We start from the raw sequence: 21,124 nt of genomic DNA on the forward strand, positions 1-21,124 counted from the left end.
AATTGTGAAAAGGCTTCCCCAGATGTTCTAGTTGCTCCCTCCTCTATGCCCTGAAACAGGTTCTACATTCTTCTTACTGGAGCATTTATGGATCAGCCCCAAGGACAGTGACTAACATCATGTCAATCAAATCATGTCAACTGATAAATATTAAAGAAATACTAGGCAATAATTATAAAGTAATAGGATTAGTTTTGGGATGGTTAAGAAACAACTAATAACAGAAACATGAAAACCTAGCAACAATAACAGCAAACCATGGCAGGATATTCCAGAAAACTGTAATGAAAGCAATAATTTGAGAGATACACTAGTCAATATTAAAACTAAGATTTAAAATATAAAGATAACTGCTAGCTCCAGGTTTGAGATATACAGGCCTTCAGAACATTCGGCGGCATTGAGAATGCACAGGGCAGATAAAAGGATGCATGAGACACATTTCTGTTTTGTTTTTTGGTTTTGAGATAGGGTCTTACTCTCTATAGCCTGGCAGGCCTACAACTCACTACACAGCCCAGGCTGGCCTCAAATTCATAGAAATCCTCCTTCCTCAGCCTCCCAGGAGCTGGGGTTATAGCTACAAACACCACATGCAGGTGTGAGATACATCTTAAAGAAAAACCACAAAAGAGTAGATAAAAGAAAAAATTTAAAGAAAGCAGGCTCAGTGGTTAAAAGTGCTTGCTCACCAACAATAAGAACCTGAGTTCAAACCCTAGCAACCACATAACAAGCTGTGTACAGTCTTACATATGTCTGAAACTCCAGACCTATGAAGGACTGAGGCAGGAGGATCACTGGAGCTTGCTGTCTACCAGCCTAGCCAAAATAAAGTGAGCTGAAGGTTCAAGAAGACTCTGCCTCAAAGGAATAAGGTGAGAGAGTGATAGAGGAGCACTCCCCTACACCATCCTTGGCCTCCATGCGCATACACAGGCACATATACCCCACCCCCCATACACACACATGTTCATACACCACACTCAAACACAAGGTCTCACTATGTAGCTCTGATTGGTCTGAAACTTTCTAGGTAAACTGGGCTGGCCTCTTATAAAGAACTACCTGCCTCTGCCTCCCAAGTGCTAGGATTAAAGGCATGCACCACCACACTCAGCTTGTTTTGTTTTGGTCCCTCTCAATCCAATTAGTTTCAGATGATGTGAAATAACCACAGGAAAATATGTCACTAAAATCTAGGTGACAGCTTGAGCCTAACAGCACAGATTTTCATTATCAGTTGCTGATCGATTATTCTAACAAAACACACACCACTGTTCACCTTTTTGCTCGCTCCAGGTCATCATTGGCCTGCTCCAGTTCTCTCACATACTTATGCAGCTGCTCCTTAATGGCCCGAGTCTGACTCAAATCATCTTCTAACACTGAGACCTGCTTGTAGCTCTGTGCATACTGATGTTCTAGTTTCTCCTGAAGAGAAAACGTAAAGAGAAGAAAGGATGTATTGTCAATATAGTCATCTTTTACTAAAGGGTATTAAAATTAAGGGGGTGGAAAAAAGGACTTCACCCATAATCTGAGTGGGTGAATACTTTAAAAACTATATGGACACATCCATTCCAAGCACCTTAATTCATGTTAAATTTAGGTAGTAATAATTCTCCTCTCAGAAAGAAATATAATAATTTCTGAAAAGTAAAATAATAAACCCCTTGCCTCAAAATCTAAACCTGTTGGGAAAACTTCTGGGTTTGCAAGATGAGTGCAACCCAAGGTAAGCACAAAATCACTCAGATTCATTCAAGTCCCCTACCCTTTACCTGCCCTCTTCCACCTTTCCAAAACACAATCACTTCCAACAGAAAACTCCCAAGGACCCCAGAGGCCCCCAAAACAATGTAGGCTATTACCAATATTCTAGATGCTAAGATCCTACTGCTGGGACTGAAGAGATGGATGACTCAGCGGTTAAGAGCACTGGCTGCTCTTACAGAGGACCTGGGTTAGGATCCCCGAACCCAGATAGCAGCTCACAACCATCCTTAACTCTAGTTCCAAGGGATCTGACACCTTCTTTCGGCCTCTGCAGGTATTGTACGTACGTACACTTACATACATGCAGGCAAAATACTCATACACATAAAGTTTAAAAGACCCTATTGCTAAAGACACCTTATAGTTTGGTTGCAGGGCACAGAGAAGTCAATCTGGAACTGACCTGAAAACTTCTTCTGTACTGGCTAGCTTTCAAAGTGCCAGAAGGTACCATGCAGGCTGCTGGGGAAGAAAAGCCATCCATGGTATTACCCAGTGGAGAACTGGGTACATGCTACAATACTGACCTGAGCTGGTGCAATATGGCATGAAAATTATGGGGGTAAACCAGGTGCTTTTGGATTGCATTTGTGGCCTATTCCACAGGAAGGAATCCATGCCTAGTACTGTAAACCTGGTCAAAAGCCCATGGGCAGGGAGGTCATGGGTCCTAAGGCAGAACTTACTACTTTTTTTTTTTGGCTCAACAATATGTTGTTGAACTGCCTAAATATTTATGCTTATACCCAGAGATTAGTGGTGTCCTCAACCTTGACCAGAGAAGCTGACTATTGAGTGTTCAGCCCTAAACGGGACATTATATCATCCTAGCCCCCAAGGCTCAGAGAGCTTTACAGAAGAGAGGAGGAATGAACCACGGGATGGGAAAGAATGCTGTGAAATGCTGTCTTCTGGACATAACATGGGCATTGCATTCATAAACTCATGGCAGCTGTGGTTACCCATACAAGATCAGGCAACATTCCAACAGTAGCACCAACTGGATTCAGTGTATTACAAAAAAAAAAAAAAAAAAAAAAAAAAAAAATTTTTTTTTTTTTTTTTTGGGGATATACTGGGGTGTGTTGGGGGGGTGAATATGATGATATATTGTTTACATTTATGAAACTGTCAAAGTATAAGTGAAAGATATTCTGAAGCAAAAGGAAAGAAATACTCTCAAGCATCTAAGGCAGGTGATGAGTAGAGTAAAAGTTAAAAGTTAATCCTTTACTTCTGGAAAATTCTTTTTCTTTTCATCTTTGCTTTACTAGGAACTAAACCCAGGGCCATGCACATGCTAAGCAAACATTCTACCACTGAGCCCCATCCCCAGGTCCTAAAAATTCCTTTTTAAAGGAAAATTTCTAACCACAAGTAAATTCAAAGGGGTCATAAACACTAACAACAACAAAAAAATGTGCACTTCATATAATTTTTTTTTTTTTGGTCTTTTTGAGACAGGGTCTCCCTGTAGCCCCAGCTAGCCTGGAACTCACTTTGTAGACCAGGCTGGCCTTGAACTCACAGATATCCTCCTGCCTCTGCCTCCCCAGTGCTGGGATTAAAGGTGTGCGCCACCACGCCCAGTTTCACTTTATATAATTTTTAAGCTACACACAAGGCAAATAGTCTGTCAGAAAAATGATCAGGAAGCTTTTAAAAAGTATCAGAACTACAACATAGCTAAGAACATTATAGCTAGAAAACTGACAGCCATAAAATTCCTGAGGACTCCTAAACTCTGAAAGGCCTTCCTCTTGGTTCCATGAAAGAAGAAAACAAAAAAAAAAAAGAGCCAGAGCCAGGCATGGTGGTACACACATTTAATTCCAGCACTTGGAGGTAAAAGCAGGTAGATTTCTGTGAATTCAAGGCCAGCCTGGTCTACATAGCAAGTTCCAGGAGACCCTGTCTCAAAAAGACCAAAAAAAAAAAAGCCTTTTTAATATTTAATATTTTTAATATTTTGTTGCTTGCTTCTCTAAAGCACCATTTAGTAAATACATTTGCTTTTTTTCATTTTATTTATTATTTTTATTTTATGTGTATGCATGTGTGTATTGCCTGCATGTAGGTAAATGCACCCATGTCGTGCAACATCTACAGAGGACAGAAGAAGCTGTCAGATCCCTTGGAACTGGAGTTAGCTGTTAGCTGCCATGTGAGTGCTGGGATTTGAACCCGGGTCTTCTGCAAGAATAGTCAGTGTTCTTAACCGCTGAGCTATCTCTCCAGCTCCACACTTCTCATTTTTTAAAATATTCTTATTACAGTCATTTAGCGTGTGTGTTTCCATGTGCGCATGCCATAGCAAACTTCTTCCACCACATGGGTCCCAGAAATCCTGGGGATTCTGGGGTTGTCAGGCTTGACAAAAGAGCCTTTTAGCTCCCCGCTCCGAGTCATTTTGCCAGTCCTACATTTCTCATTTTAATAGACCCCAATACCCTAGACAGTCCTGCACCCAGTGCAGTTACCTTTAATGCCTCCACTTCATACTTCAGTCTTTGGTTGTCAGCTTGCAGGTCTCTATTTCTTTGTTCAGCCTGTACTAACTGTGCTTCCAACTCTGCTTCTAATTCTCTGCTTCCTTCCTGGAATTCAACTAGCTCATCCCGAGCTTCCTGGAAGCTAATCAGAGGCAAAGTGGAAAAGATAAGCAATAACTGAAATCAAGGGGTCATCTCACAAAATTACATAGAAATCCAGTAATTTTTACCTGAAAAGCAATGTTCTCATGAAATGTTAAAACAGTAAAGAAAATCTGCCTTGCATTTCTTGCTCCATATATATTCAAGATTCAATGAAAATTAGTTATAAGGCCCCCAAAGACTCAGAAATCAGTAGCTATAATCATAAAAAATAAATCAAGGGCTGGAGAGATGGCTGAATAGTTAAGAACACAGGCTGCTCTTCCAGAGAACCTGGGTTTGTTACCAGCACCCACATGGAAGCTAACAATTGTCCACAACTCCAGTTCCAGAGAATATGCCACCTTTTTCTGGTCTCCAAAATAAAAATAAGGTTTGAGAAAACTTAGATAACCAAAGTAGGAACGTGAATATTTTCCATTAAATAAAAGATTTCAAATTTTAGTGCTACACGGTTATTTTTTTGCCAAACTAAGTAAAATAATTGGAATTTGATTAAATGCTCCATAGTTCTGAAACTGATGCCTCCAGACACTAATAAACACATGCCTGAAGAGAATTAAAGTCTGTTTCAAGTATCTCCAAATAAGCAAATGGTGTAGCATCAGTACACACACAGCAGGTTAATAGGCGGCAAAGGCATCAGAAGAAATCATAGGTGGCACTAAGCCTTCTTACTATTTTCAGTAGGGACAATGTAAAGATTGGTAATAATTTTATACTACTTAAATACATGCTATGACTATTTACGGAATCACAATCCTAAATCTGAAACTCTAAATTTAGCCTTATGTTCCAAAAGGAAAAAAAAAAAAGAAATGTAAGCTAGACATGGTATATTCCAAATTCTCTCCCCTATTTTAAGTGTGCTTTTAAATACTACCTTTGCTTATACTTCAAGGAAAGTTCCTTCCAATAAGCAGTTTCTTCCTTTAAACTTGAAAAGTCTGGTATATCTTCACCATCCATGATCAAGAAAGCCTGTGACATATTAAAAACACAAACAGAGAACGTAAGAATCATACTAAAAGTGTAATACAGTAGGGTGTAGTGGCACAGGCCTTTAATCCCAGCACTCTGGAGGCAGAGGCAGAAGCAGAGGCAGGTGGATCGATGTGAGTTCAAGGCCAGCCTGGTCTACATAGTGAGTTCCAGGCCAGCTAGGGCTACAGGGAGACCCTGTCTCAAAAAGACCAAAGGGGAAAAAAAAAAAAAGATAATATGATCTACCACATTTTGGAGAGTTAGATATAAAAGATTCTAGAAGTGAGTGGTTAGCACTTTTGTAGATTTTAGCCTCACATCACTGCCTCACTCAAAGATGACCAACACTGTGGATGAGGTCATTAGGAGAGGAAACCAATTTAGTTCTTCAGAACAAAGCTGGTAAAACCCTTTCAGCTACAGTACTGACTGGATGACTTGACCCCACAGAATTACCCTACACATAGTTCCAGCAGTTGGAATCAGGCAACAGAAACAAACAAAATGCCAGAGACTCTGCCATGCTGAGCTCTTTCCTGATGTATATAATTGCCTCAAATACCACACAGTTGGTAGAGTGCTTGCCTAGCATGCATGAGACTGGGTTTGCTCCCTAGCACCACACAGTTGGTAGAGTGCTTGCCTAGCATGCATGAGACTGGGTTTGCTCCCTAGCACCACATAAACAATGCCTGTTATCTCAGCACTAGCAGGAAGCAGGAAGTCATCCTGAGTGACACAAAGTTCAAGGTTCTATGAGAAAAGGAGGGAGGGAGGGTCCTAGCTAACTAGCTAGCTACTACCTCCTGGAACACTTCATGCCAGGTGAGACTACCAGAAGTAAATTATATACCACCACATTTCTGAAGACTTCCTCTGGGTTATTCTTCAGTCCAAGTTAACTCCAAAGATCCACCCACCTCCAACTTCAATGATCTTTATCTTAGTTCTCCCAAATCATTCACAGAAGGGACGGATGGATTTAGTGGCTCTTGCCATTTCAACTGGCTAACTAAAACTCCCAATTGATCATAAAGAGAGATAAAATAACCAAGATGTTTGGCCCACTATAGATTCATGGCTAGCCTTTCCTACAACCAGGCCAGCACCATGTTCACACAATAGAAAACACACAATATTTACTGAATTAAACTATAATCCATACTAGATAGTAAGGACTAAAGACCCATTTCTTAAGTATAAAGCCTTAGAGATGTATACAACTTGGAATTCATCTTACACAATTCACTCATGAAAGTTTGGCAAGAGCTCAGTCAGAGAACAGATCCAGACCTCCAGTTTTAGGGTGGGTATAACAAAGAGGTAGGAGAATGGCACTTAATGCAATAAAACTAAAAAGTAACTTGATATGCTTGGTTTAATTCCTTTGAAACCTGTTACCAATTTTTCCTTAACCACATCTTTCCCGGTGCCATCTATTATTACCTTGGCATCTTCCAGTTATCTTACACTGCCAATCACCCTGAAAGCTCTTTGAAAGAGACTCCTGACATAACCTTACTCGGAGAAGTCACCTACTGCTTACAATCATTTACTGAATACTGATAAGCACTAGGCATGTATTTGTTGACCAAATGCACCACCCTCTAATCTGATTACCCTAGACTAGCACAGATTTGTCTGTATCATTCTATTCTTGGAGATGTTTTTACAGCATAAGAGTACCTTAAAATGTTAACCACACAGGCTGGGAATTCTATTGAGGCAGGGTTCTAGGGTTCCAATTTTGCTATTAAATTACTTAAATTGCTTAGCCCCTTGGAGCTTCTGGAGCTTCAGCTTTTTTTCCATCCAATGAGGATGTGGACTATATTGGGCGACATGTTTCTTCAACATGTACACTGATTAATAAATACTGATTTTATAATTGTCCCCTCATCAAAGTTTGAATTCCCACTTCACTTTCCCAGATATCAAGTGATCTAATGTTACTGGCTTCATTTATAGTATGCTATGAACAAGGAGGGTTCTCCACAGCAGCCAGAGATACTCGTATTTCAAAAGAACCATAGTACTTAAAGGCATCATTCTGTGTTATCAGTAACTCTTCGGAGCTACTACCTTAGTCTCCCAGGTAGGGGAGGGAAATATTTTTTATTTAGTTTTTGTGATTTTCATATAATCTGATGGTATTTAGATCCCCTCCTCTATCTGCACCCCTCCCTTTATGGCCCCCTGCCCAATGTAATGTTACATATATCATATGTGACATATATAATAAAGCCTATACAGTCGAATTTGTGTCTCCAAATGTCCTTTGGTGTGGGTCCATCCTCTGGAGCCTGGTTAACCTACCCAGAGTCCCATGCTTGAAAGAGACTGTCTCTGATGGAAAGAAATAATTTAACAATCCAGATGAAGTCAGAATTACAGGATGTATGTCTAAAAGCATCTACAGTTGAAACAAGATCTGTGTCCTCTTAATATTATACATAAGATCTTCTCTCAATCTCCCCAAAATTGTGATTATGACACTTAACTCTACAAATTCAACCCTAGCTCAGTGGTAGAGAGCACTTGACTAACATACACAGTCTTGGGTTCCATCCCAAGTACTATACATACATACAGCCCTAAAGAAGATAGCTTACAAACTCACAGACACTGATCCCCAAATTCAGATAGATCATTTGAACACTGGCAACTGTGTGTCAATGTGCAGCTCAAATGTTCAGTTTCTGATATACAAACCAATAAATTATGAAAGTTGTTTTCAGAAAGTTGTAAAGACCAGAAGGGACACAAGCAGCAAAGGTCCACTGCTACTGACACTGCCTTCAAGAAACAAATGAAGAGAAATAAAAGGCTATCTAGTTAGTCCCTCGAGGACAAGACCTGTGTCTTATTTATAAATCCTTCCACACCACCAGAAATAAATGACCATGACCTGGAAGATACAGGCTGTAGGATACAAGGGCTCCAACCAAGACTGCAATGAAGAGAACTTACAAGATAAAAGAAAGCCCAGATCATCTGCCCACACAGTAGCTCAAATACAGAGGCAGCTCTGGAAAAAAAGGGAGGAAATCACATAGGAGTTCCATGAGTAGGAGGCTGTTTCAATGTGAGACTGTGAAGGCCCTGTCTGTTCTGTCAATTAGAACAGGACTTGAAAGCCTTGGGGTGACTGGGAGTACAGTGTAGCTCAGTGGTAGGCTGCTTGCTTGGTAAGCATAAGGTCATAGTTTTGATCCCCAGACACATACACACATACACACACACACACACACACACACACACACACGGGAGGGGGAATTTAAGAAAATCCTCATCCTTATACAAAACTTTTAATTGATTTCAAATCTAAACTTTTTAACTTCACAGATTTTTTTTTGTCTTTTTGAAGTAGGGTCTCCCTGTAGCCCTAGCTGACCTGGAACTCACTATGTAGACCAGGCTGGCCTTGAACTCACAGAGATCCGCCTGCCTCTGCCTCCCAAGTGCTGGGACTACAGGCGTGCACTACCACACCCAGCTAACTTCACAGATTTTATATTACTCTAAATAATGTGAATTAGTCTAATACCTTTACAGCCATCAATGAACTTTCTATTTTCAGCCTTGACTTTGGTGCAAGCTTTCTACATTGTTCTGTTAAAGTACCCAGGATTGGTAAATGAGTCCATATTTCCCATTTTCACACCCTGTATGATTTTTGTAGACTCTGATGATACTATCTTAGCCTTGGTCTTCCCAAAGTGAATACTGCTTGACTTCTTTTTAATTTAAAAAAAAAATTTTTTTTTTTTCGTCTTTTTGAGACAGGGTCTCCCTGTAGCCCCAGCTGACCTGGAACTCACTATGTAGACCAGGCTAGGCTGGCCTTGAACTCAGAGATCACCTGCCTCTGCCTCCCAAGTACTGGGATTAAAGGCATGCGCCACCATGCCCAGCATGGGCTCTAAATATTTTAACTGTCATGCTTTATTAGATTGCTTTAGATTAACACATGACTCAGAACCAACTGCTACTTGGTTTATTCACCAGTGGGTACTTTGCTTTGGGGTTTTCTATGTCTTTGTTACTATGCAGCATTTGATAATACTGCTTGTGTGTTCCATGGGCCAGTGTCCTTACAGAAGTTCCTAATGCTGTTACAAGTCTTCCTGAGCATCTAATGTTTATCTGAATGTACTGTGTTTGAATGTGGAACCAATGCTTCTACAAACAGGATCAGAATTGGTTTTATCTATAAATATTATTCACATGCCCACTTTGAAACTTTCCTGTGTTGGGGTGTTTTGTGTTGCTTGGGCTCATGTACACAATATAAAAGGACCTACTGGTAGTTACTTCTTTGAAGAGCACTCAGCTACATAGTGGTCCCTGGGGAGCAGCACTGTTTACACCTCTGGGTATGCTATGAAGTATCATTTGTCTCTGCTTTTGGTTCTTAAATAGGGATAGATTCTTTTCCTGTTTTGTTTTTTTTAACTGAAACAAGAAAACACAAAAGTTGTATATATCAATGGGGTACCATGTAATGTTTGAAATATGTGTACACTGTATATTGTTTAAATGGGGTTAAATATATTTACCTCCTCAAATGTTTTATCAATTCTTTTTAGTGAAAACTCAAAATCTTTTTAGCTCTCTAAAATGTACAATACAGAATTATTATCTAAAGGAAAATATTCTTTTTAAAAACTTTTGTGTATGTCTCTGTACACATGCGTGTACATGTATGAGTGTGTTCATGTATATTCGAATGCATGTGGAAGCCAGAGGGCAATATAAAGTATCATTCCTCAAGAATTCCACCTACCTTTTTTTTGTTTTTGATATAGGGTCTCTCACTGGCTTGAAACTCACCCATTAGGGTTCACTGACAGACCAGCAAGCCCCAGGGACTCTCCTGTATCTGTACCCTCTCACTCATACACATGTACACACCCAATGCTGAGGTTCTAAGTATGTAACCATGGCCTGGCTTTTTTTTTTTTTTTTCTCTCGTCTTTTTTGAGACAGGGTTGCCTTGTAGCCCCAGCTATCCTGGAACTCACTATGTAGACCAGGCTGACCTCGAACTCACAAAGATCCGCCTGCCTCTGCCTCCCAAGTGCTGGGATTAAAGGCGTGCCCGACCCAAGCCTGGCTTTTTTTTAACATGGATTCTGAAGACTGAACTCACAGCCTTGTAAACTCCACAGCCCAAAGAGACATAGTAATACAATTACCAACTTTTTCACCAATGTCCCCTGACACAGGATTTAAGTAGCCTTTTGCATGTAACTTCTTGAGAATCTACTTTTAGTTCTTGTATCCTCTTTGTCCAACTACTTCAGCATCAAATAACTCAGGAAAAAATTTTAATTTTTAATTTTCTTGTTGAATCTTACGTGAATCCAATGTTTATTATTGTTCTTACCAAGCTACTCTCACAGCTTGTTTCTTGATTCTTCAAACTGTATTATAACCTATGCCAGAAATCTTTTATTAAAATTTATCATCAACGGGGACTGGAGAGATGGCTCAAGAGTTAAGAGCACTAGCTGCTCTTGCAGAGGACACAGGTTCAGTTCCCAGCACCCACATGGTGGCTAACAACATCCATAACTCCAGTTCCTAGTGATCCAATGCCCTCTTCTGACCTCCACGGGCACTGCACATGAGTGCACCCACCTACATGCAGGCAATACATTCATACACATAAAATAAAAATAACAAATTATTTTAAAAATTTAATTATCATCATCAGGGCCAGAGAGATGGCTCAGTGGTTAAGAGCACTGGCTGTTCTTGGAGAGGACCCAAGCTCGGTTCCCAGCACCCACATGGCAGCTGACAACCTTCCGAAACTCCAGTTCCAGGAGTCTGACGCCCTCTCTGGCCTCCATGGGCAGTGCATACCATGGGTACACTTACATGCTGGCAAAACACTTATACACAACAAATATTTAAAAAATTAAAAATAACAGCCTGGTCTACAGAGAAAGTTCCAGGCCAAGTGAGGCTACAGGGAGACCCTATGTCAAAAAGAACACCCCCTCCAAGAAAGAATCAAAAATAAAATAATCATCAGACCTGGCATGGTGGTGCACGTCTTTAATCCCAGCACTGAAGACTCAGAGGTGGGAGGATAGGGAAAGGTTGGAGGATAGGCAGAAGTGGGTTCCAGGTAAGCCTGGCCTACTTAGCCAATTCCAACCAGCCAGTGCTACATAGAAAGACCCTGTCTCAAAAAAGGACTTTTTCCAGAACAAACAAGATAAAAACATTTAATCAAGAATGAGTCAGAGGAACAGCATAGCAAAGTGGTTAAGAGACCAGACCCTGAAGCCAAACTGCCTGGGTTTGAAATCAGGCTCTTCTACTCACTACCTGGGCGACCTTGAACAAGTTATTCAGCTACTCAGTACCTTGTTTCCTCACCTATAAAACAGTAATAATCACTAAACTGAGGCTGTGCTTTGAAGATTGAGTTAGTATTTGTAAAGTACTTGGAACAGAGCCTGACACACAGTAAATAGCATCAATGTCCATTCAATTATAAGAAACTGTAGTCTATGAGTAAACCTTTAAAATTTTTCCACAAAGTAAACAGACTTCAGGATTTAAAAACTACAAATGATTCTTAAAATCATTTCATTATCAGAAAGATTTCTAAAACTTCTCTTTTGGAATAACCTTTACTAACCAGATTAAAAACTGAGCAAAGAGTTCTTACTCTGTATTTACACTTTGTACTCATTGCTGCCTGATTGGTATTACCCAGCTTTATCCCACTGAACTTATCCATCAGATTTATTTTTTTTAAATCAAGTTCTTTACAAGCAAAAATGTGCTATCCCTACAGATAATCCCAAGACTGTCCCAGGGGCTGCAAAGACAGTGTGCTCAGTTTGCCTCAAGTTACACTGAGAGTATGTGTTCACTGTCATTTGAAACTATGTAAATGGAGAAAGTAAAGCTACAGAAAGTCAGCCAATATCAAAAAAATACACTGCTTTTTAAAAAGTGCTCAAGTGGCACATCTACAGTCTTCTAAAGTTGGAATGCAGGCAGACAAGTATTGTCTGCTCCCAATCTTCCCTTAATATTATGTCTCCTACGGATAGGGCATGAGTCTCAAAATTATAACTTTTACATCAGACAATATCACACTTTATATAACCTTCAGATATGTAACAACTAACAATTAACTCACGGGTTTAAAACAGCCTGTCCAACATGCCTTATTTGCAAAGATACAAAGGTACAGCGGTAAGAAAATCGACCTTACATGATAGATTATTACCAACGATAAACATATTAGCAGCATAGAAGGAGGTAATGAAGCTGGGCGTGGTGGCACAAGCCTTTAATCCCAGCACTCTGGAAGCAGAGGCAGGTGAATGTCTGTGAGTTCAAGGCCAGCCTGGTCTACATGGTGAGTTCCAGGACAGCTGGGGCTACAGGGAGACCCTGTCTCAAAAAGACCAAAACAAAACAACAAAAAAAAAAGCATGAGGTAATGAAGTTCAAATAGTTCCTTTGTAACAACACCCAATAGGTAATTTATGCTTTTTTACTGAAATACTTACACTTCTCTCAAAAGTAACATTTACAAAATTAACTTTCCAAAGTCAATCATAAATAAGGACTCCCTTCCAGGTCTATCAAATCTTTTTTCTACATCATGGAGTGCCTAGAAAACTTACATCACAAGTAATTTTAACTTTAGTCCTCAAATTTTTCTGAGGATGGCTTAAAATAAAAATGAAAAGTTCTGTAGGTCGCATGAAAGCAAGATCTATGCAGTTTTTATGCAGGTTTATTTTTATTTCAAATATTCTGCATCCACTTACACTTATTTAAAGTCAAAACAGAGCTACTTCATTAGATTTAGCAACTTCTACAGAGATGAGGTCAATTCTAACTAGGGCTTTCTTTGTTCCTTATGTATTCTGATTCTAGATGATAAGTTTAGTGTAATTCAGAAGAGATCCAGCTCCCTCAGTGTGCTTCAGCTTCTTTGGACTCTGGCTTAAGGCTGAATGTTGCCTTATCAACTGCATGATTTGGTAGGCATTACCCTATCTCTTAAGAGCACGGAAAGCAACATAATTTATCAGACAAAATAATTTATCAGACCAGCCATCCATAAACCAGCTTCAGATTTTCCTAGTAACTGAAATATTTCTTGGGTCAATTTGTTCAAAAATAACTAAGTAAGTCATCTACTAGCTTCTGCTATTATCTTTGACAAGTCCCATTTTCTGCCTTGCATTTTCTAGCTGAAGGTATAAAAATCTCACGGAAAAAAAAAATTGAACTCTGAGCCTAAACAGGTAAATTATGATTCAAGCGAAGCGTCTCACCAGTTGGTTGAACCCACGTATAAATCAAGTACTCCCGCACCTGGGCTCAATTTCCCCACCCAGCAAAAAGTGACAACAGAATCCGTCACAACTACAGATGGCAAACGTCCTGAAATGCGTACAGACCCTACAGGAATGGAACATAATAGTCGGTGAAAAGAACCTGCACTTTCCTAGTAAAACTTAAAGGGTTACCTCATCGTTTCCCAGTGAAAAATTAGAAGCACAAGTAATCCGAACCCGTTGGTGACACTTTCCTGAACTGAGGGGGGGAGGGGGATTAGCAGTTCGGAGTGGAGAGTCACGGGACTGCCAACCGCTGTCACCGTGAGCTGCTCCCGCTCTCGCAGACATCAGCGTCCAGTCCCGCTCCTAACACCCCTGGCAGCTAAGGGCAACCTGGGGGTGGGTGGAGCGCGAAGGCTGGGCGCGCTCCAGCTGGGCCACTCCTTGCGCTACCAGCGCCCGGGCCCACGGCGCCACGTCCCGGCCTCCGTCCCCAGCCCGCACCGCCGCACCTTCCCCGGAAGCCCTCGGGCTCGCTCCGCTGCAGGTACTCTGGTGGGCCACACCTCGTACCATGGTGAGGAGAGAAGTTAGAGCGGTTGAACAGTTGCCCGTGGACTGCCCTCCCAGAACCCAAGCCCCGGCTTGGCCCGGCGCGGCGCGGACACAGCCCCAAGGCCCAGAGGGTTCCCTACACCAGGCCTCGGCGCCGCCCGCCCGCTCCACCCCGGAGCAGAGCGCTCACCTCCAACGTGTCAAAAGCGCATGTTCGCCGCCGGTCGGCCGCCGTGTCCGTTCCGCTGGCCTGACCAGGTCCGCCCAGCCACTCCACTCTGCTCCCCTCCGCAGCCCTGAGCTCCACTGCCCGCAGCTCCGCGCACGGCTCCTCCCCGACACGTCAGGGGCTGCCTGGGTGTCGGAGGCCATTCTGTGACGCACCTGGGCGGTGTCGCGAGCATGCGCACGAGCGCGCGGGCGTGAGGGGCGGGGCCATAAAGCTGGCGTTGTATGGGGCTGGCCCGAGCCCTTCAGCGTGTTCCTGCGCAGCCGCCTCCCGCCCTCTCGAGAGGTGGGTTTTAGGTCTCTGCGGGTTCCTGAACCTTTGCATTGGGGAGGGTGGTTCCCTAGGGTACTGGGGAAGGGAAGCAAAGATAAAGGGGTACTAGCTCCGAGAGTGGACGAGAAAAATGGGCCACTGCTCAACGAGTAGAAACAAAGCTGTTTTTAGAACAATTTTAGGAACTTTTGCTGTATCATGCAAATGCAATTCCAATTTCAATGCTTTGGGCTGTGAGGTTTGGAGACACAACAGTAACGTGTAATACGTGCCGCAAGGTGAGCCTAAGAAGCCCAGTTATAATTTTGAGGGAGGTGCATAGAAAATGGATTATAAGAACTCAAATCAATGAAGATCAGAGAAATCAGGATTAATGGGGTTTAAAGCACCTTGAACTAGACTCTAAAGGGATATAGGGTTGAAAATATGGTCATAAATTCACTGTCGCTGTGCAATTTGTTTTACAGGCAATTGTGCCAGTCATTGGTCTGCATTACTTCATCACAGTGACCCCATGAGATGGTACTGTCCTTCCTATTTTACAAGAAACAGCAAGATGAAGTCACCCAAGGTCACCCAACTAGACAGAGAACTCAAAGTCAGTTGCCTAACTCCAGAAGTCATACTATCATCCCCCACCACACTGACACAAGAAGAAAATGAATAACACCATTTACTGGGCTAGACTACTGTGCTTAATGCTTTACCTGCACTACCCCTTTCATCCTCAACCTGTGAGGCTGGAATCATTACCTCCATTTTATATATTGTAACCTAAGACCCAAACAGGTCTTGTCTCAAGGCCAGTGTCCTGGAATATCTTGGAAACTCAGACTCTGGAGCCCTGATTCCTGGTTGGAGTTGTGCTTCTCCTAATGAGATCTCTGGCAAGGAGGTGATTAATAAAGGCTTTCCTGTAGACCTAACAGTCCCACCCCAAGAGGAAAAGATAAAGGCTGCAGCTTCTGTCCTACATGTTGGCTGAGGTGCTAAGAAACATACTGAGTCACCTAATAGCAAGCCAAGCCCTTCGGAAAATAATGACATCATCTCCCAGGCTGTTGACCCTCCCATATGGTCTGACCCTAGGACTGGTGTTTTTCAGTATTGGTGTCTGTCGTCCCCATCTTAATGAATAGGCATTGCTTGGCAGAGCCCCCAGAGATCTCAAAGACCTTGCTCTGATCTTCCTCCTTGTTGGTTGAACTTTCTTGCTAGGAGCTGGGCCCCGGGCTACATACTGTAAAAGCCAGCAAATTTTGTCCCACTTCCCGCTTTAGTTTACCAAATCCAGGAAAAATAAAGTGCCAAGGAAAATGAGAGGCAGTCTCAAAAGAAGCATAAGTTACAAAATCAGCCATGTGAGGGTAGAAAAGGTGAGGGCTGAACCACCCTTCTATCTTCATAAAGCATTTAGAAGCAACTTGCATAGGTTCCCGTACAAGGAACCCATAGGGGAGGTTTGAGCCCAAGTCCAAACTCTAGCTAGTGAAGATGCCAAATAATATATTCACAAAAGGTAATACAGTGCACACAAGACTGCTACAGAGATTCTGAGGAAATGGGGCCTATTTAACGCTAATGAATCAGTTGAGCAAGATGCCTCAAAATCAAAGTCTTGCCTGTGCTAGTGCATGCACCCTGGCACTTGGAGGCAAAAGTAGGGGGTCACAAGTTCCAGGCCAGTCTGGACAGTTACATAAGAATACCATATTCCACCCCCCAAAAAAATCAAAGACCTGATTTAGCCTAATCTCTCTGTATTCCTATCTCCAATATGTTTTCTAATATTTTATTATTTTTTTAATTTTATTTTATGTGTATGAGTGTATTGCCTGCATGTAGGTCAGTGCACCTGTGTCATCCAATGCCTGCAGAGGTCAGAAGAAGGTGTTGGATCCCTTGGATGTGGAGTTATGGATGGTTATTAGCTGCCATGTGGGTGCTGGAAATTGAACCTGGGTCCTCTGCAAAACAGTCAGTGCTCTTAACTGTTGAGCTATCGCTCCAGCCCCGACCAGTGTTTTTTTTTCTGCTAATTCTTTAGTGCATAGATGAGGCTGAGTAAGGGATAACAAATGGCTTACTGGTTGCTAATGATCTGTCACATATGTCCACGTGGTATCCCACATGCCCAAACAAAGATCCTCCTTTTGCTTCAACTGAAATCTCCAGAACAATATTCATCTTTCTGTCAACTGTGCCATTGTTTTCCTAGTCACTGAACCACAAAGACCTCATCAAATCTCTCTTAATGATCCCCCTCACTGACTTGCAATTCACTCCTGTAATAACTAAGCTCCAACAATTTACTCTTTATAAACTCTCTCAACTAAGTTTCCCACTTTTTTCCTCCTGTGTTTCCCCCAGTCCAAAGTCTCCTGTTTATCTGTCCACCCCAAACTTCTCTCCCCTGAATGTCTTCTTATCCCACTCCAGCAGTCTCTACATACATAGCCATCAAAATAATATTTCTACAATTCCACTGTAAATAGAGCATCCCTGATTCAAGAATTGTTTTGTTGCCTTGTTACTTTTGCCATGAAGTACAAACTATGTAGTCTGGTAGTCAGAGCCCACAAAGCAGTTCCAACTCACTCCTACAGTCTGCATCGTACACAGTTCACAAGCCTGTCTGAGTCTAACTGGACTGACCACTGTGTCACCCCAAAAGACACTTCCCTTCCTCTCAGGGACTGTTACTGACTCCCATTGCCCTGTGCACTATGGCTACTTCCTAGGCTGGTCCAACCATTTTTCCCTCTGCCTTCTTTAGATTTACTCACAAGCTACCTCCTCCAGGAAGCCTCCCTTAATACATAGAGCCCCACATAGTTGAAAGAAAACTTACAAGCACTACTTTTTTGGGAGCCAGCAAGATGGTTCAGTGGGTAAAGGCACTAGCCACTATGTATGATCACCTGAGTTTGATTCCCTAGGACCCACATGGTAGAAGTAAAGAACTCCCCAGGTTATCCTCTGATCTCCACACATACTCGTGTGTGTGTGTGTGTGTGTGTGTGTGTGTGTGTGTGTTGGTCTTCTGAGACAAGGTCTCCCTGTAGCCCGAGCTGTACCTGGAACTCACTATGTAGACCAGGCTGGCCTTGAACTCACAGAGGTCCACCTGCCTCTGCCTCCCCAGTGATGGGATTAAAGTTGTGTGCTGCCATGCCTGGCTTGAGTGTGTGTATTTTTTAAAACCACTGCCTTTTGGTCATGGAGGTATTCAATTTTCCCCAGAAAAACCAAAGCTCTATCAGTGCAAGAACATGTTAATTGTTGTAATAGCCCCACAACAACAGGCACTTAGCAAAGACTCATTTAATATGCCTCAGTGAAAGGAAAAGAGTGAATTGATGGTTAGGTAGCTTTAACGCCATGTAAGACAAAGAACTTTCTGGAAAATATTCAAAATCCTGAAAAATAACACCATAAATCGAAGATGTTTTCACTGGTATAAAAGGCTCTGTGTAAATGATGCCAGGTTGCAAAGGAACTAGGACTTAGGTCATAAGTTATGCCTTGTCTCTGGCTCAAGTTTTAAAGCCAATCTACAGTACCTACACTCTCCAACACTATGTCTCCTACTTTTGTCATTTAAGACAATAGAAGTATTAGTTTATTACTGTTAAAAAAATAAATCTAAGGCCAGGCATGGTGGTGCACACCTTTAATCCCAGCACTCAGGAGGCAGAGGCAGGCGGATATCTGTGAGTTCAAGGCCAGCCTGGTCTACACAGTGAGTTCCAGACAGCTGGGGCTACAGGGAGACCCTGTCTCAAAAAGACCAAAAAAATAAATAAATAAATCCTTGGAGGCTACAGATGAAGTTTAGTTGGTAGAGTACTTGCCTAGTATGCATGAAGTAGAGATTATATTGTAATGGAGACGACAAACAAAAAGCAAAAATACAGATTTATTCTCTCATGCTGAGAAATAGAAAGGAAAATAACCTGAGTCAGTGGACAAAGGGGCAGAAAATGATCCTGAGCCAAGCATGGTGATTATGCCTGAAACTCTAACACTCAAGAGGCTGAGGCAGGAGGATTGCTGTGAGTTCAAGGCCAGCCTGGGATACATAGTAAACCTTGTCTAAAAAGAAAAAAAGAAATGGCTTTCTGAGTGAAAATAGGGTTTACCGTTCCTAAGATTTTTTTTTTCTTCCATTAAGTTGTCAAGGCATTTTCAGAAAAGTGATATAATAGTATGTAAAATTAAAGAGGAAGCCGGGCATGGTGACACACGCCTTTAGTCCCAGCACTCGGGAGGCAGAGGCAGATGGATCTCTGTGAGTTCAAGGCCAGCCTGGTCTACATAGTGAGTTCCAGGACAGCTGGGGCTACAGGGAGACCCTGTCTCAAAAAGACCCCCCCAAAAAAATAGGAAATTAAATATATATGTAGATGCCTTAACTAGAGAAATACATCATACTCTTTCATCATAGTGCCTGGCAGGGAAGAGGCACTCAATAAATAGGGTTGAATGAATGACCACTTGGATAGTAGACTCTACAGAATGCCAGAGCATTTGACTAAACGATATATTTCTTCTTCCAAGAAGAAATCAGTTCATGTTTTAATTCTAAAATGCCCACTTCTAAACCTGGTATGGTGGTACCTGCCTGTGGTGCCAGCAACTCGGGAGGCTGAGGTAGCCATATTGTTGAAACTTAGGAATGACAGACAAGCTTAGGTAACATAGTGAGACCCCACCCCCCACCCCTGCTCCCACCTCAAAAAGAGGAAAAAGAGGAGGAGGAAGAGGAAAATGAGGGGGAGAAGAATTTGAAAAAAAAAAAATGCCTACTTGGGTTGGTTCCTGAGCCTTGACTCAGGTTTAGACAGCCACGAAGGGAAGGGCCAGCCTGGGGTATTTCCTATACGCCCTAAAGGAAAGTTCTATTGGTTTTCCTTGTTCCATCCTCAGTACCTTCTTGAACAAACAGTATCCATAAGCACCCAAAACAGCTCAGATTCTCTGACCTCAGCTCTTCCATCAAAATTTGTCCCTTTAATTTCAAATTCCAGTTGTCTATAAACTAACAGAAAGGCAAGAATTGGGAGGCAATGAATTTACTGTGTGGTTTATTTGATTGATTTTGTTGTTATTGTTGTTTTTATTTTGAAGAGATAGCATCTCACTGTTGCCCAGGCTGGACTCAAACTCCTAACCTCAAGTGATCCTCCTGCCTCAGCTTCTCAAGTAGCTGGGCCTGCAGGTACATGCCACTGCACTCAGTTTATGCTGTTCTGGGTTTCAAACCTTCCCATTTTCTCTTTCCACTGTGACCAAGAATGTAACCTTCTCTGGCCCTCAGACTCTGCCAAGAGATGCTTTCACTCTCTGCAAGTCTGCAAGTGTCACTTGCTGAAAAGTAGCTCTTGAAGATGAGAAAAATGATGACAGTTTAGGTTGGAACTGTCACAGACCTTTCCTGATTGCTGGTCCCTGGAAGGCAAGAGCCTTCACCCTTAGCCTGGAGAGCTCTGCCCATCCTTTTATCTTCCACTGCTGGAACCCAATATACTGCCATAGACCCTCGAATCCCTGGAGTTTTGTCCTGATTTCTCCTCCAGCAGCCTACCTGACTTTGGACTTCTTCTGGACTTGGATCTGTGTTGGTTTTCCTAGCTGTAGAGCCTCTGGTCTTCCAAGCTCTAGTCTTCACGCTCAGCCCTGGTTCCAACCCCAGCCCAGAGTGGCAACTGCCTCCCCAGGAAAGAATGTTCATTGCTAATTTGGTTAACACCTGGCAACCCCAAGAGTTGTTGACATCACATCTACATAAACAGTGTGACTATCCCTAGAGAAAAAATTATGTCTGCTCACATACCTTTACACAGACAAGGAAGCACCCATTTTTCGTCCTCTCAAACTAGACTGTGCAATGACAGGGATGAAAAGAAATGGGATGTTTCTTACTAGCCTTAGCTGGTTGTATCACACAATCTTCAGCCTAATTCCCTCCTGGGTTGGCCAGTGAATCAATTACCCAAAGATCCTGTATTCAACCATTCAATAAATATTTACTGAGTGCCTAGCACTGTTCTTGACCTCAGGGAAGAGCAATTAACAAAAGAAACTAAGTCCCTTCCTTCCTGGAGGTTTTCTGGGTTTTTGTTGTTGTTTGTTTTTTGGTTTTGTTCTTTTGGGTTTCTTGTTTGTTTGTTTGGTTGGTTGGTTTTTGGTTTCTTTGGTTTGGGATTTTTGGTTTCTTTGGTTTGGGTTTTCACTAAGTAGCCCAGGCTGGCCTTGAACTCTTTAATATTCCTGCCTCAGTTTCCCAAATTCTGGAATAACAGACATATATATAATATATA

At 42.1% G+C, this 21,124-nt stretch overlaps 1 protein-coding gene and 1 long non-coding RNA gene across 3 annotated transcripts in view; one reads left to right on the plus strand and one right to left on the minus strand.

Moving 5' to 3' along the window:
• Ndel1 (nudE neurodevelopment protein 1 like 1) overlaps positions 1–14,678 on the minus strand; it is a 32,597-nt gene extending 17,919 nt beyond the window's left edge. For both annotated transcript variants that reach the window (XM_008855744.3, XM_017795065.2), the window contains exons 1-4: positions 14,490–14,678; positions 5,317–5,414; positions 4,260–4,413; positions 1,286–1,434 (exon numbers count right to left, since the gene is read on the minus strand). In XM_008855744.3, coding sequence (XP_008853966.1) covers positions 1,286–1,434; positions 4,260–4,413; positions 5,317–5,402 — 389 coding nt within the window. In that variant the 5' untranslated portion in view covers positions 5,403–5,414; positions 14,490–14,678. The remainder of the gene's footprint in view (positions 1–1,285; positions 1,435–4,259; positions 4,414–5,316; positions 5,415–14,489) is intronic.
• A 32-nt stretch (positions 14,679–14,710) lies between these two features.
• Positions 14,711–15,991, plus strand: LOC115068053. Its single transcript, XR_003847426.1, has 2 exons — positions 14,711–14,813; positions 15,269–15,991. It is a non-coding gene; the product is annotated as an uncharacterized LOC115068053 (long non-coding RNA).
• Positions 15,992–21,124: the final 5,133 nt, after the last annotated feature.

This window comes from Nannospalax galili, unplaced genomic scaffold (genome assembly GCF_000622305.1).
Source record: "Nannospalax galili isolate Female #2095 unplaced genomic scaffold, S.galili_v1.0 scaffold146, whole genome shotgun sequence".
Classification (NCBI taxonomy): Eukaryota; Metazoa; Chordata; class Mammalia; order Rodentia; family Spalacidae; genus Nannospalax; species Nannospalax galili.